This window comes from Scophthalmus maximus, chromosome 10 (assembly GCF_022379125.1).
Source record: "Scophthalmus maximus strain ysfricsl-2021 chromosome 10, ASM2237912v1, whole genome shotgun sequence".
Lineage (NCBI taxonomy): Eukaryota > Metazoa > Chordata > Actinopteri > Pleuronectiformes > Scophthalmidae > Scophthalmus > Scophthalmus maximus.
The window spans coordinates 24,931,938-24,948,443 of record NC_061524.1 but is presented as its reverse complement, the minus strand read 5'-3'; the positions used below and the strand labels follow the sequence as shown (position 1 = coordinate 24,948,443).

The 16,506-nt window shown below is 40.4% G+C and overlaps 2 protein-coding genes across 2 annotated transcripts; one reads left to right on the top strand and one right to left on the bottom strand.

Annotated features, from left to right (window-relative positions):
• Nucleotides 1-54: 54 nt before the first annotated feature.
• Nucleotides 55-10,321, top strand: abcg5 (ATP-binding cassette, sub-family G (WHITE), member 5). Its single transcript, XM_035606883.2, has 14 exons — nt 55-367; nt 621-742; nt 1,122-1,258; nt 2,555-2,653; nt 3,247-3,379; nt 4,309-4,448; nt 4,576-4,705; nt 4,850-5,063; nt 5,585-5,790; nt 7,563-7,701; nt 7,860-7,933; nt 8,127-8,238; nt 8,376-8,488; nt 9,393-10,321. The coding sequence occupies exons 1-14, from the start codon at nt 207-209 to the stop codon at nt 9,575-9,577; spliced, it is 1,965 nt and encodes a 654-aa protein (XP_035462776.2). The 5' UTR covers nt 55-206; the 3' UTR covers nt 9,578-10,321.
• dync2li1 (dynein, cytoplasmic 2, light intermediate chain 1) lies at nt 10,105-15,885 on the bottom strand. The gene is made up of 13 exons (XM_035606906.2): nt 15,702-15,885; nt 15,480-15,591; nt 15,339-15,373; nt 14,878-14,947; nt 14,665-14,753; nt 14,303-14,501; nt 13,686-13,754; nt 13,399-13,476; nt 13,156-13,235; nt 12,524-12,594; nt 12,264-12,361; nt 11,989-12,081; nt 10,105-10,379 (listed from the first exon to the last, which is right to left on the bottom strand). Exons 1-13 carry the CDS (start codon nt 15,713-15,715, stop codon nt 10,317-10,319), a joined length of 1,071 nt encoding a protein of 356 aa, XP_035462799.1. The 5' UTR covers nt 15,716-15,885; the 3' UTR covers nt 10,105-10,316.
• Nucleotides 15,886-16,506: the final 621 nt, after the last annotated feature.

Sequence of the window (16,506 nt, the reverse complement as noted above, 5' to 3'; positions counted from 1 at the left end):
GTGTTTATGGTACTGGAGAGACACCATTGGTCTCGCATTTCTGCTTTGAACAGGGCAGAGATTCAAAGTCTGGGAGTGTGAGACCGCATAAGTTTAGAGCCTCACATGCTGTAGATGGTTGGTGTGGATCTGGAAAAAAAAATGACCTGAGGCGGACTTGATACGGTTGTCGTTTGGATGTTATTTGCAGCAGACCGGTCGGAGACATGAACAAATTTAATTCCATGCAGGTGGTGGAACCACAGAACAGGAGAGAGTCATTTAAGTTTGTGTCAGAGGCAAAGAGGAATGTATGGAAGGACGGTACAGAGGAGCGGGCAGAGCCTTCCTGTTGTCTGAGTGTCAGCGAGATCTCCTACACAGTCAGGTAAACGCCGAAGAAACAGACCGCGTACGAACAGACAACCGCAAAAAACAGACTGAGAATCAATTAGTTTATCAATCAAAAGCGTGGGTCAAATTATGTTTATGTTTATGTGGTAAACCCTTATTGCTAACAAAAAAACAGCCGAAAAATAAATGTATGTATATGATGATCAGCTCCACAGCGGGGATTGATTTAGTTCTGGGAATGTACAAAATATTACCCATGTCCAAACGTTTGTGTTTGTGTGTTGTAGTGAGCGTGTGGGTGTGTGGTGGGATCTACCCTCCTACAGGAAGCGACGGACTCGTCAGATCCTCAATGATGTCTCCTTCCACGTGGACAGTGGCCAGATCATGGGCATACTGGGAAATTCAGGTTCACACTCAGCTCAGTCCAGAGAGCAACCTGTTTGAATTCAAAAATAAATGAAAGATATGTAGTTGAAATAAGTCGGACAATTGTATGAACATTTCTTAAATTGTAAGAGCATTTTCTAGTGAAAATGGGTCTAAAATATTTCTGAGTGACTTAGGTATTAGACACTGAATACAGGATAATGTCTATGTTTTTCTAAGTTTACAATAATATTCATGTTTTCAGGATCCTAGTTCAAGGCCATTGTCATCACTCTGAAAACCTTTATCTACTACTATTTCAAATAAAGATGTAAATTTACTGCATGTACAAATGTATTAATTTGTGTGTGCATGTGTGTGTGTGTGTGTGTGTGTGTGTGTGCCAATGTGTTGTAAAGGCTCAGGAAAAACCACATTATTGGATGCCATCTCAGGGAGGATCGGACACCGTGGTACACTGCTGGGTGAGGTCTTCATTAATGGTAGGAAGCTGAAAAGAGAAGAGTATCAGGACTGCTTCTCCTATGTACTACAGGTAACACACAGGAACAGCCAACTACACAGTACAGCAAACACAAACACACACACAAACGCACACGCACACGCACACGCACACGCACACGCTCACAATATGTTATTTATGATCTCAGATGATTAAATTAGGATTTGGGACTAAGATCTCTAAAAAACATATCTTTGCAATAAGTAGCTCAGTTCAGTTCAGAATATAACCGCTGAACTGTTTTCAGAGTTCCTCATCATCTATACAAATGTTTATTGCTCTTAGACGTGTTTAACGAATTACTGCCGATACCTTAATAAAAAGACTGAAACTACTTTGTTGTCGTTCTCATCACACACTGACATCAGGGTAAACTTTTTTGTATATATTCAAGTTCCCGGTGGTTATACTAACCACCATTAAAAAAAAAAAACACATTTTATAGAAACTCCTGAAAGGTTCCCCTGGCCTCTGTATGAAATTAACTTGAGAGCTTTGATAGCCTCCTCATATACTTAATCTCTCAATGAGAGGTGCTCAAGTGTATCCACAGCTCGAATTAAAAACACTGGCGTAAAACTGGCCTTGCTTCCTTTCAAATCATCCCCCTCCTCTCGCTGATAACACCCCCACCCCCTTCTGCTCTCTAAGCCTCGCTATTAACTCCCCTTGCTAAGCTGAAGATGAGGAGGTGATATGAGCTCCTGATATTAAAGTCACTCAGAAGAGAGACTAAGGAGAAGTGGGACTGGGAGGCGCCACGTGTTAATTGAGGCAGGCAGGAGGTTCAGAGGGTTCAAGTAATGTGTATATGTGTGTGCTTGCATGTATTCACACATGCCTGGTGCAACGGTATATTACAGTTGGCCATATGCATATGTGAACATATAAAACCTGCATGGCTGTGCAAATATGCCTTGGACAAACACTGAAACTGCAAATTTGAGGATAAACCTAGAGGCAGAATCAGAAGCACAGCAAATGTCATGCCAGTCACACCAGTACGTGTATACTTGTATGATCACTGATGACTGACAAGGGAAGAAATGGAGATGATCATGCGGCATATTGAAGATCATTGCTATTTCAGAAGAAAGAGTTTATTTGTCATTGTCATGAGTATTTAAAAATAAATGCAGTCTCTTGTGTGTAAAAAGGGAGGGACATTCTACCACGAGGCCAACCAAAATTAAATTTTTACAATTTTTCTTCAATAAGTATGAAAAAGCCAAGCGATATTGTTCTGCCTCATGGTATCCCTATGTGTTTCCCGCTGTTTCTTTTCATTATGACAGTCTTGATCTCTCTCCCTCTCTTTGTCTCTGTCAGAGTGATAACTTGTTGAGTTATCTGACTGTGGAGGAGACTCTGACATACACAGCCCAGCTGGCCCTGCGGAAACACTCGGCCGACGCTGTCAGGAAGAAGGTGACTTTTAAGAGCATCTTGTCTCCACTATGTTAGTTGTCTTTAGGGGAATGATGAAGAAAGCCGTGGGCATGGAGAACCACAGAGGATGATTCTCAAAACAGAATTTCAATCACTTTATATCAATACAAGCAAGCTTTTCAGCAACATTAGTGCCAATGCGTATGCCCAACCTATCTTCAGATGTATTGTTATATCAAGTTTTCTTTTCTCCCTCAAGAAGACTGGAATATTCAGCTTTGTATTTACTGTATTTATGTATGAAATCCATCAGATAGTCCAAGGAAATTTAAGTCCAGCATTACGATGATTGAGAATATATAAGAGATTTAGACCCTGCGTCACTGCCTCATGTTCTTTATAAATCAGTGCTAGGATTGCACACATCTGGTCCATTTGATGAATACATTATATAACTTATATATTATATCATAATAATGATGTTAACTGATGATTGACAGAAGATCCAAATCAGTTGGGAATACTTCAGTTCATTATAATAAAGAAGAACCTAAAGCAGGTCTTTGTTAGCTGACTTGTTAGTAGTAGAAATTTTCTGGTGACCTGACCCTTGACCTCTGGCTGCTGTTCAGGTGTCCGCAGTGATGGCCGAGTTGAGTCTGAGTCACGTGGCCCATAGTGTTATTGGAGGTCGTGTTTTCCCAGGGATCTCTGGGGGTGAGAGGAGGAGGGTCTCTATTGCCAGTCAGCTACTTCAGGACCCAAGTGAGTACCTCTGTGGATGGGAATGCTGTGTTTTATCTTGGTATCACCACCACCAGACTTAAATCATAATGATGAGGTGAACCGAGGTCTTCAGTGGAGGTAAATGAAGAGATATTGGGAAGAAAAACTGATGCATTAGAGTTGAATTGAGCCATGCTCGCATGGGACAAGGGTGAGTCACAAGGGGCACATATATCAGAGAGATAATACCCAGCACACAGTGAAGTTCGTCATTGAACAAAACATATTACGTTTCATACATATACTCTTGGAAGCAACAGAACAGTTCCATCCTGAGCACAGAAGTTTTGGAAGTCCATGGTGAAAACAAAGGGATCTGAGACAGATAGGAGTAAGAAAAGGACAGACAACGGGATGAAGGGAGAGCGGGAGACGAGTAATGGAAGACTGGGTTATCACACCAGGAAGGGAATTCGCTCTCTCTCGCTCACTCTTTCTGTGTGGCCTCATCCCAGGTGTAGTTTATCAGGTCTATGATCCTCAAGGGAGGATGAAGGGTCTCAGTCCTCATTCAGGATTAGAATAGCAATAGACACACACACACACACACACACACACAGAGCACAGAGTGACACACAGAGTAGAGCCTCGCCAATCAACCAGAAAATGAATTAATCTCACAATTAAAGCATCTGCTAATTCCACTCTGCTTTCATAATGCAAAGAGGCAATCTTTTAATTGTCCTAATTAGAGTAATTAACTAAAAAGAAGAGTCACTTATCTTCACGAGTTGAGTTGGCCCGCTGAGAGTCCTGCATGAGCCACTTAATAAAAAGTACATTTAAAAGTTTCCAACTTAAAAGAAGACAAAAGTTTTTCGTTCTACCTTTCTCTTGTTCTCAGTTTTGGGGTTAGTGTGACAAACTTGCACAAGGGCGATGACGTCATTGGGGTGATGTCGTTGCAGGGGTGATCCTATTGGATGAGCCGACCACTGGCCTGGACAGCATGACCGCCAATCAGATTGTGGTGCTCCTGGCAGAGCTGGCCCGGAGAAATCGAATCGTCATAGTAACCATCCACCAGCCACGCTCCGAACTCTTCAGGGTGGGGTTTTCAAGATGAACTGACAGACAGGAGGGAGACTGACTAGTTGACTGAAACTTGCCACATGCCCATATGTACATTCAAACTATTTTTTTCCTCTTCATGTTTGTGTGCACATGTCCCCCAGGTGTTCAGCAGGATAGCTATCATGAGTCGTGGAGAGCTGGTGTTCTGTGGACAGCCACCGGAGATGGTGGACTTCTTTAGTCGATGTGGATATGAGTGTCCAGAGTACTGCAACCCCTTTGACATCTATGGTACTGTACGCTATGAGCCTAGCCCTCTTTGATCTGTTTAAACCTAAATTAAGTTAATGTACAGTGCATATATACAGTGTCTAAAAGAATGAAGCCTGTGGAGCATGTTCATTGAACTATTTTAACTGCTGTGATGTTAAATAGTTGACTACACCTCGGTGGATACCCGCAGCAGTGAGAGGGAGGCAGCCACGTTTAGTCGCATGCATGAGATCACTTCCTCCTATCAGCGGTCTGCCATCTACCAGAGCATGCTGGGAAAAATAGAGCAGAGCCTGCAGAGGGAAGAGAAACCAGCCATCCCCTTTAAGAGCAAAGAATCACCCAGCGGTGCAGCCAAACTGGAAGTTCTGCTCAGGTCAGTCTTAAGCTAGTTTTCAATCCCCAAATTACATGACATGAACCTTATACTTAAACTACAGAAACTCGTAGATTTAGGTGTTGGAAGCTCTAGTTGCTTTTTAATGAAATAATACAGCCTTTTTTTAAACCATAACTGGATATAATAAAATTTTTCATCAAGATCCATGCAGTATTCCCCGGGAAATTGGTGAAAATGTAAAAAAAAAATCTCTCAAAGCAAATGGAAAAAAACCCTAATCCTCGATCTGCCCCTTTGCCAGAGTCCACCCCCAAATTGAATGGGTTCTTTCTTTGTTCATGTCCCATCCTTCCAACAAAGATTCGTAGAAATCCATTCTGTAGCTTTTGTGTAATCCTGCTGATAAACAAACAAATTAAAAAAAAGTAAACCAAAAAAAACAACCAACAAAACAAACGGAAGATTATTTGTTCATTCCTCACATGATGAGTGTGCTTGTGTGAGTGTGTTTGTCTTCCCGTGTATTCAAGTATCTATTTGATGTGTTTTGCATCCAGGAGAACTGCAAGAAACCTGTCCAGAGATAGGATGGGTGTTCTGATGCGTCTGTCTCAGAACCTGATCTACGGACTCTTTGTTGCCTTCTTTGTCATGCATTTAGACAACGACGTCACCAAGGGTGCCGTGCAGGACCGCATTGGAATCATCTATCAGAGCGTCGGTGCTTCGCCCTACACCGGCATGCTGAATGCTGTAGCTCTCTGTGAGTTCCAAACACCAAACACCTGTACTTGTGGGGTGGGTGGGCGGGTGGGGGGAAGCTACTGATATGCTGTGCATATTGCCACAAACAACAAAAAAGGTACCACACTTGAGGTATAGATCATCTAAAAAACACAAGGCTGTTGTTTGTGGTGTGATCGCCTCATGAAAGATTGAAAATCAAGTTAATTTTTATGAAACAGTTCATGTGATTAACCGACCTCTTTATCAAATTATTATTTCTTTGAAAATATATCTTTCCATTTACAGTTCAAGACTTCTGTTTTCCAGTTAAGTTGCTTACATGCCGCACTGGAATATTAGAGCAAAAGACAAAGCACGAGTCAAGATAAAATAAATGTGTGGTGAGCTATGAGTTATTTCAGCAGTTACATAATGTGTGAGGGTCTGATAACATCACCCAATGCATATCTGTAGGAGGTGGATACGATGACTTCAGGGGAATTTTGAAGTGCTATCACCTCGGTAAAAGTAATGCATTATCTTTGTCTGTATCTCAGCTGCATGAGCTCATTTATCTCTTGTCCACTGGGTGAAAAGAGTAATGGATGCAGTATTTTTGTTCCCTTCAGCAAAAATGTGTTAGCTTTGATTTTGCCAGGTGAAGAGTCATGAGAGACTTTATTTACTTTCAGTGTCTCTTAGGTCAGAGAGAAGGTTAAAGCGATAGGTTGTAAATTAAAAGATTGCACTCGTATTAGACTGTTGTAATACAAGTTTTATTTATGTCAGCATAAATAAAATGTTTCTATTAGTATAGATATAATATCTAGAGTATTTGCATAAGGAACCTTTTGTTATTGGCTGTCCAGTTTCCACTGGCTCCCTACAAGGGGAGAGTGACCTTTACTCCATTTAGAGGTCAATGAACCCAAGTGCCTTTTTTACCTACAGACCTATACTACAGCTATAATACTGTGTTATCTGTGTCCACATGTATTTGTCTCTCACTTTTACACAATTCGTTATAGCCCCAACACTGATTTCATCAAAAGAATATGAAATATTGCTCCATGGAAAATGTTAGAAGCTTTACGTGATTCCTTTCCGTGATTTAAAAAAAAAATTATTTTATTTCAAAACTTGTGATACTGTATTCATTTTGTGTTGTTTGTAGACAAGACACTCTAGGAAAGTTTTTGTTCTAATCTCAGTGACAGTTCCTGTGACAGCTTTGTACACAAGGTACACTTGTTCACAGATGACATGGACAGTGAACATTGATTCATCCAGTAAATGATATTGTCTATGTGGGCTGATTATCTCTTGAATGTAGCCCTGTTATCAGTTGAGTGTAAAATCTCAGCTTTACTGCTCCTTTACAGATACTGAGGATAAGAGATGTAGTAAAAAATGGCCTGATCAGATGACACATAAGCACCCAGACAGCCAGAGATAGTAATTGGGGATACCATGCTGACCGTGAATATCGTAGACAACTACCGATAGGATATAGGCAGTTTAAAAGGTCTCTGAGTTGTGTGCATAAAACCAGGAACACCTGCAGAGTTTATACACAGCCCAGATAAAGAAAGATCAGTTAACCAAACTTCATGAGTGTTTTTTAGAGGATATGAATAATTTGTTTTAATGAGGCATCTATTGTCAATAATTTTATGTTTTTATAAAGAAAAGTATAGGATTTGAACTACAGTTTCTAACATGTCATTTCAGAGCTTCATGTGCTTTCAACTCATCATCACATTATCTGCTCTCTCTAATTCTGTCTCATTGGCTGTTTTTCCTCAACAGTCCCCGCATTGCGAGCCATCAGTGATCAGGAGAGTCAAGATGGTCTGTACAGTAAATGGCAAATGTTCTTGGCCTACATATTCCACATCCTGCCCCTCAGTATCCTAAGTGTCGTCATCTTCACCTCTTTCCTCTACTGGTTGGTAGAAAGTGTTTGCATTTGCTATTGGGGCAGCATACATTATGTGTTTTTGTTTGGGGAATGCAGGCTGCACAGTCCACAGTACAGGGATTTCATATATCTCATATTCATATTCAACCTTTTTTCATGAACTATTCTGTCTGCATTCCTCTCAGGACAGTGGGGATGCACCCTGACAGCCTACGCTTCCTGTGTTTCACTGCTGTAGTCATGGTACCACATATTATAGGTGAGATGATACGATGATGGGTAAAATATAGTGCTCATCTCTAAGACTCTCAATCTACCAAGTTATTACTATGTTTGTTGCCAAAACTATGACAGGGATACATATTGAATATTATAAACATTTAGAGGAGCTTCATTTAGTGTCATGTTTCCACTGTTTGTGGCTGTGGCTATGTTTTTTCTCTTTCCCTCAGGCGAGTTACTGACCGTGGTGTTATTAGGAGTGGTCCAAGACCCAAACATGGTCAACACTGGTGTGGCTCTGCTCAATATTGCAGGAATCTTGGTGGGATCCGGCTTCCTAAGGTAATAGACTCAAATATTTTTGATTCAATTTTGAAGTTGAAATAACTTTATGCCAAGCTCTTTGCCAGGTCTTCATTGTGAATAATGATACTGTAGTTGCCACTTATATCAGTAACACTCCTTCATATCCTCTTCAGAAACACCCAGCAGATGCCGGAGGTCTTCCAGTGGCTTGGCTACCTGACTTTCCAGAAGTACAGCTGTGAGCTGCTCATAGTCACCGAGTTCCATGAACTCGAATTCACATGCAGTAAGTTGGGAGCATCCTGTTTGTAAATGATGAATGGACTGTATTTATACAGCGCTTTTCTAGTCTTATCGGCCACTCAAAGCAATTTACAGTACAAGTCGTATGCACATTCAAACAACACTTCTATACAGTGCTTTTTCCATCACACATCGTTCAAACACTGCCGGTGCAGCCGTCAGGCCCAAATTAGGGTTAAGCGCCTTCCCCAAGGACATAGAATTCTATGAGCACAGTGTTTAGGTCGCAAAAGTCAAATAACATGGGCCTTACAATCATATCAACATTTAATAATAATAAAAGCCATTTCAGCACTCATAATAATAATAATAATATATAATATATACATTTACGGCAGATTTATTATTATCTTTTCCTATGTCAGTGCTTAAATACTGTACACATTAGGTGCACCTAGCTAAAACTAATGTAGTCTAATACAACAGGGCTGCAATAAATCCTACATTCATAAAGGCTATAACGTTCAGTTTTAAAAAAAACTGTTCTAGAGAACTGTCGTTTCAACTCTGATTGTTGAGCCTGAAGTTTGCGTTGCTTTTAAACTGTACCGCATTATACTGACAGTTCAACAGCCAAAGAACTCAAACTACATCATGAAAAAATTATCAGAAAGTCTCATCAACACACTAAAGCGGTTTTGAACAAAAAATGAACATTGCAAACTTCAGGATTTACTACAGGACTGTTGCATTCCACTGGGTGTAATAAACTGGCAATTGTATGTATGAAATAAAAGGTTCAAGATTAGCCGTCACCGATTTCTATTTATCAATTTTACTTCCACTGATGCTCTTATCAAGATTGATTCATAAATGATGGGTTCAGTGTTCAAGGACACTTGGACAGACAGAAGGAAACTCACTGGCTTTTTGGTGTGTCGTTGCAGATAGTTCCAGACCTTTGCCGGGAGCCTGTCCGCTCACTCATGGCAGTCAGATCATTGACGAAGGCTATCCCGGCGCTCTGTCCCGATACACACTTGACTTCCTTCTCCTCTACTCCTTCCTTCCTGCCCTCCTGCTGCTGGGTATGATCAGCTTCAAGATCAGAGACAAGCTTGTACGTCACTAGAACAACTGACACCAACCAAGTATGGTTCAGATGATTCAAAACAGATTTACAGTAAGTAAGATGAGGGATGCTAAAGTACTGTGGCTCCTTCAAACACATGATCTGCATTTGCACTTAACCCTTTCCTCTACCATTCAATAAATATTACCAGAAGTTTTTAAAGAATAAACTATTGTATCACCAATGGAAACATTAAACCACGTGATATAGTAGCTAAACAACTGTATGGTACCAGTATTGAAAAGTACAATAAATGCAGCCTGAGGCTGTGTGTAGTTAAAACAATCAATATTTGCACTGTTGTTAAATGAATTCTCTTTGTTTAAAAGTATAAACAAAATGCAAAAACTACATGTAGCTTGAGTTTAAAACTATAAATATATGACAAGTTTAATTTAAAATTGACTAATAGACTTCTTTGCATTATCAAGTACCAGAATAGTCACATGTCACTCATATTTTGCTAGTGTTAGTTTGTTCATATATTGTGATTATGTGGTATGAATAGAAAGTAATACCGGTTGAAATAATGTAAAATTGTTTATTTTTCTGGAAAACTTTGTATCATCAGGACACAGACATTTAGAAATGGCTTGAAAGGAAAAAGTAGATCAATAAGTTCTATGAATTCGCAAATAAGTATATAAAAAAACATTGATACACCAGAAATAAATAATGAAAAATGTATATGTATATGTAACATGTGGTGTATGTGTGTGACCATAAAGTTGATTGTCAATCAAGTCTCAAGCGCCAGTCCTTTCCATGATTTAGCCGCATTTCTCTTATACTGCTCCAACTCCTGAAAAACAGGTGCAGACAGAAAGAGAGAACAATATTTTAAAATGCTGGCAATTTCACACACAGCTTGCATCTCAGATTCATGCAGACTCATAATGGCAAACAAGGCTCCTCTGCAGACATGCAACATGTGCTACGTTTAGGTGAAAACTTGAAGGACTCGAAATATTAAACTTAAATTGACTTTATCATGCTCCAGACAGGTCAGCTGAGATATTTTAGGACTTCGATTCTACAAAAGTGTTGAAAACCTATTTCAGATTTGATCAGCTTTTGCATTAAGATGAAGTAATGATTGTCATATTTATACTTTGGAAGGATAGAGTGAGAATCTTGAGTAATTTTAAAATAGACATACTTGGTATCATATAGTAGGGTCAATTGCTTTGACTTTGTGGATGAAAATGTTAAAAGGTTCATATTAGGTGAATATATGTATTGAGGGTGGCTGTAGCAGGTAGAGTGTCATCCACTCAACAGAAGGTCAGTGGTTCAATCCCCAGCTCATCCAGTGTGCTGGAGTGTTCTTGGGCAAGACACTTAACCCTAAAGACACTTTAACCCTAACCCTTAAGTCACAATATATAATTTTGACTTAAGCCTTGAAAGGCTGCCTCTCTGAAAACTTATTTAGTACACATATCTTAGTTTTTGCATCTGAAGTAAAGAGACATCTCACCTGCAAAATAGCACAAACTGAGACCAAACTTTAAGGTAGACAAGTAAAGACAGACACATCAGAAGAACATTAACTATATACAATTACATTCACACTCGTACTAAAGATATCAGTTTACAATCTGCCCTGACATTAAAAAACTTAAAACACTTCAATTCTTTCCACTCAGGTGGAGTTGACCTTTACTCCATTTCTCTGACAAGTTACCCAGAACTACTGTATAATGTGGAAGAACAAAGCATCAGACCAGAGTTGGCCACTGATAACATTGTGCGATTTGTGTTTGGGACGGTAACAGGTTACTGCAGTTCAAGTACCAGCCTGAGGACTGTTAATCTCTGAGTTTATGACGAAAGACGATTTTACAGCCGGTTAATGAGGCCATGGCAGAAACACTACTAAACACAGGCTACTGTCGGACAGAAGTTTACTTTGGGACATTACCCTTGTTTAAGACCGGCACGGTGCAGAGACACAGCAGAAACATCTTGAGTAACCTTGGGCTAAGGGGCCTATCGTGTCACTACACCTTAACCCACAGAGAATTGAAGTGAGAAAATATGAAACAAATTGTAGTGACAAAGAAATATGCGAATTCTTACTCCTGAGTTTATGGCTGAAATGTCCCTCTGTTTGGGCTCTTATTAAATCTAACCTCTTAATCGCCTAGAAAATATGGCCCCAGATGCTAATCTTCAATTCCCCTTTAATGTTTTTTGAAATCTGCTATATTCCTCAATACTTGATCACAAGGAGGTCAAAGGTCAAGGTCAAACAGATAAGTAAACATATTTAATGAATACTGATAGATAAACATACTGTAACCTCATCAGTCATGACACAAACTGTAGTAGTATATTCTGTCCAGATTCAAAGGTGTGCAGATATAGAGTAATACAATGCAAGAATGGGATTGGTCAAGTTGTTGTACCTGGTCTTTCTGGGCTCTCATGGCATCAATCTGAAGCTCGCTGTACTGTGTGTCTTTGGCTGGATCCTTTAGTTCCCTCTGCTTACTGGTACTCTGAAAAAAAATGTACACAGATCCTTGTTCACGGAAACATGAATATTTCAAAAAAACGAATACAACATTTAACGAACACAGTCAGTGTGTGTGAATTTGACTAATCCGTTTGAGGGTTTTTATTTTATTTTCTTCCATTTTGATATACTGAAAGACAAAGGTACCACCAGTGACTGAACTACCTCTTGGGGGAAGACACGCTCGTACACTTTCTTCCAAAGATCCTTTGGATTTTTGGCATGCAGCGAAGTTATGTCCACATCAGTAACTGGAGGAGTACCTAAAATAACAGGAGGATTATTTTAAACACAATATCATTCAGTCCTGGTCATGTCAACAAATCTCAAAGCAGGTGTTTGTCTGTAATATACAACAAACTCATCAGCAGTCATTCAATTTAAATGCATTACTGCTTTCTACCACTGAATGGTGCTGTGCTCACCTATTTGACTGAAGGAGTCAGAACCTGCTGGAATGATGAGAGGCTTGGAGGAGTCAAAGGACACAGTTTTCCTGATCACAACATTAAAAAAAATTACAAGAAAAAATAAACCAACTAAAACCAAACAACTAAATAAACAGTACAGTAACATGTACAATTTATTATTTGAAATCCAATTAGGACGTCTACCAAGTATTTGTGACAACAGTAAAGTAACTGGTTTAAAAAACTAAAGAATGCCTGAGCTGCTGGATCCAAATCCGACACTATTATTATTATAAGTGTCATTATTATTACTGTCATAAGATTCAGTCTGACTGGTCTGTTTGTTGTTTGTTTCTGGTTTCTCTCTCTCTTCTACCCACCTCTCCTCTTACCCCAACCTGTCGAGGCAAATGTTCCGCCAACAACGGAGTCTGGTTCTATTAAAGATTTCTTACTGTTAAAAGGGAGTTTTTTTCTCCACGGTCACCAAGTGCAGCACATTGTGGGAACTGTTGGGTTTCTCTGTAATAATGTGAGTTGTCGACCTTATGTAAAGTGAGCTAAGATAATATATGTTACGAGTTGGCGCTATACAAATAAAACTGAACTGAATTAGTTGGTGCCCACTGCTGTGTTATCCCCCTCACCCTCTTTCCAGTCCGAAGGCCAGGTGGGAGAAGAAACTCTTGGCTCTTGATATTAGGCTCTCTGACTTGATGCTGGTGAACTGATGAAACGATTCAGCAGAGTAACAGAAAGAAAAGAAGTGAATGAAAAGTGGAGCCACAACAGTTGACAGATTAAATTGCAAGAGGAAACAAATAGAGGGGAAAAGAGTGCACCCCAATAAAGTTTGAGATTAGTAGAATATAAAGTAAAGGCCGACTTACAATAAGAGAGGCTCCGTAGTAGTGGGAAACAAAACGCAGTGTTTTACTAACCACCTTCCTCTTTTCAGAGTCAAATTCCTGAAACACAAATTGAAAAACTAACTGTGTTACATAAATTATACGAGACAACAGCAAAGAGAAAAACTTCAGTTTGCACCTGTGCAACTGTAACTCTAACAAACTTTAACAACTTCTGTGCCAAGAAATTAATGCAGTGTGTATGTATTTCAAAAAAGAATTTAAATTGATGTTGTGGAACGATCTATTAGGTTTAGGCATTGTTTTACCTGAAAGATATCATACTTGTTGCCAATGATGAGCAGGGGAACAGGAAAGGGACTGATCAGCTCTCTGTCCTGGTAACAGAGTGAACAGTTAACTCAAGACACATGTGAATGGACTGTATATGTACCGTCTTATATCCTCTTATACCCACACTAGATGTAACTATAAAGGTCTATATGTTGGACTGATGTCACAAACTGACTTGAGGAATGTGACAAGAAGAATCCACATACCGATTATACAAGACAATTTGTTTTTGTTTAGTTGTTTTTTTTTTTCTTACAATTAACGGTGACACAAATGCTCAATGGGGTGTGGAAATCAGCAAGGTTAGCCATGTGAGCAGCACATGGGTGAGTGTCATGTGTGCTGTGGAGGTGTTGTATGTGCAGAAGCTAAAACAATTTGATGCAATGGTGAATGCCAGCAGTTAGAAGGGTGGTACAAAGTGTGTACATGAGCGAGCTTTTATTGTCTGGAAGGTGGAAGTAAACTACACCCCATGTTAACCAGTTGCCTGACGAAGTTGGCCAGGACAACCTCATAGACCAAGACTGCGTAGCACTAAGCAGATATCAATGCTAAGATAACTGTATGTGTAAATGAGCTGTGGTCTCACAGGATAGTCTTTAGGTAAGCCGCGTGCAGCCGAGGGCGCAGACACCTGGTGTTTAGCTTGAGCTTTGACCTTCTCAGCTTGTTGTGATTGTGAAGAGACTTTCTCCAACTGAGCTTGTGCTGCCTGCAGCAGCTTTTCCATGGTTCCCCAGAGGACATTGGGTTTAGAGAGGTCCAGAACGAGGATGACAGAGAGAGACCTGGACAAAAAAAGAGAGGAGAAATTCTGTTCAAACCATGCTGATATATAAATACACATACAGTACAGTAGTCGCAGTCTGTCTACAAAGCAATTAACATTCACATTCAGAACATGTCTGTATGACAAAGACGTCATGTCAGCGATGTGTGTGAGGGACCTACCTGATGCTGACAGGAGTAATGGGTATCTGGACAAGGTCCGACAAAGAGGTCCCTCCTCCCAGCTCCCATAGATGCGCAATGTCTTTGGGCTGAAGTTGCAATAAAATGATTTTGTCTTTTGTAGCTCTTAACAAAGATTCACTTTTCACACAATTCGATCTCATTTTTCAAGCGTCTGGTCTAGTCTGTCCTTAACCAACAAGACTTCCTCACTGTGCTGTGTCCTCGAGCCCGTCTGCCGAAAGTGTATTCCAGTGCCAGAGTCGGCTTGGATGGTTCATCCCTGTGAATTAAAAAAAAAAAAAAGGTTGTTAGCAACATAGTCTAAAAAGCGGCACATTCAAAGGATTTATGGCTTTCAGCAAAATCAGACAGTGTCTTTGTTGACAAAGTCAGCTGGCTCAGGTGCCCTTTTGTGTCACGTCATCCGCTCTATTCTCTGAAGAAGACAGTGAGATGCAGCTGAGAGTTTGAGAGCTATTAAGCAGACGGCATTACTAATAATGATGGGCGTGTTTCACTTTGTTTTGGGTCAACTGCCTCATTGTCTTTGTGAATGTGAAAAAGCAGGTGTGGATTTTTCGTGAGGTTTAATAATATAATTTTGAGATAAAAGTTAATAAACCTAGAACACAAGCACACACACACACACACACACACACACACACACTCACCTATCCAGGCACCTGAGGAGAATGGACGTTTTACCCTGGAAAAAAACAAAAAACAAAAACGGAGGTGAGCTTACAACATTTAAGTTAGCCAGTAGCACAGACAGCACAACTGTCTGAGGTCCGGGACGACGGCGGACGTACCCCAGACTTGCTCCCCATCAGAAGCACACTCCTCTCGCCGACCGCCTCTCCTCTGTCCTCCTCCGCGCCGCCGCGGACCTCCGCCGCAGCCAGCTCCCACAGTGTGTCCGATCTGACAAACACGAGAGCAACATGAAAGAAAAAAAAGAACCGCTCGAACAACCGTGGACATTTCTGTGGGGGTTTTAAAGATGGAAAACGGTCAAACAAATTGACCCTCACCTTATTTTTGGCATCAAAATCGATATTTTACCAACACGGTTGACAAACTAGCTTAATGGCGACAATTCCAACCGGAGGGAACCGTCACTCGCGTTGCCACAGTAACGGCGCATTTTGATGATGTAATAGCTGTTCTCTCCTGATGGGCAACGTGGGAAATGTAGTGCCTTGATTGAGACCGTCGACTTGTCAGACCCTTTTGGTCTATGGGGCGTATAAGAGTTTCTCTTTTTTAATATAGTTAACTTGTATCAACGTCATTTTACAATGATTAATTGCTTTATCACATTCGTCATATCTCCTTTACTATCAAAATTAGATGTATGTTAAAAAAAACTTTAAAATACCATCTCTATGCCCTACAGTCGGGCTCGTCAGGGGAGGCCGAGCCTCCGAAAAGAAATGTGAGTTTCATGTGTTGACAATAAAAAACCACTCAGTTTGAGTCCTGTCGTGGCTGACCTTACTGTATGACATCAAAGGCATGCCTCCCTCGGTGAAAAATCAACAACAAACAATTAGAATTCAGTTAATTGCTGTTGTCAGGTAGAAAAAAACTGCTAGTTACATGATAGGATGTGTAGCCCTCTAACGTTAATGGTAGTTAAGAGAAACGTCGACAATGGAGGGCCAGGGGGACTACTGCGACATCTACATCATCAACATTATTATTGTGTAAATATTGTATAAATGTGTGATGTGTGCTGTGGGAAACGTGCTGCTGCTACACCAGAATTCAGAATACACTCCAGAATACACACGGGGGGACGGACAGACTACCCAAGGCCCAAGGGTGGTGGGGGGT

What these genes read in the sequence shown, in the direction of transcription:
- dync2li1 (XM_035606906.2), bottom strand. An exon ending in ACTACGGAGCCTCTCTTATT is followed by an intron (nt 13,236 to 13,398) that starts GTAAGTCGGCCT and finishes TCGTTTCATCAG; the next exon opens with TTCACCAGCATCAAGTCAGA. An exon ending in TGACTCCTTCAGTCAAATAG is followed by an intron (nt 12,362 to 12,523) that starts GTGAGCACAGCA and finishes CTGTTATTTTAG; the next exon opens with GTACTCCTCCAGTTACTGAT.
- abcg5 (XM_035606883.2), top strand. Translation starts at nt 207, where the DNA reads ATGAACAAATTTAATTCCATGCAGGTGGTGGAACCACAGAACAGGAGA. An exon ending in CACGCTCCGAACTCTTCAGG is followed by an intron (nt 4,449 to 4,575) that starts GTGGGGTTTTCA and finishes CATGTCCCCCAG; the next exon opens with GTGTTCAGCAGGATAGCTAT. An exon ending in AAACTGGAAGTTCTGCTCAG is followed by an intron (nt 5,064 to 5,584) that starts GTCAGTCTTAAG and finishes TTTTGCATCCAG; the next exon opens with GAGAACTGCAAGAAACCTGT.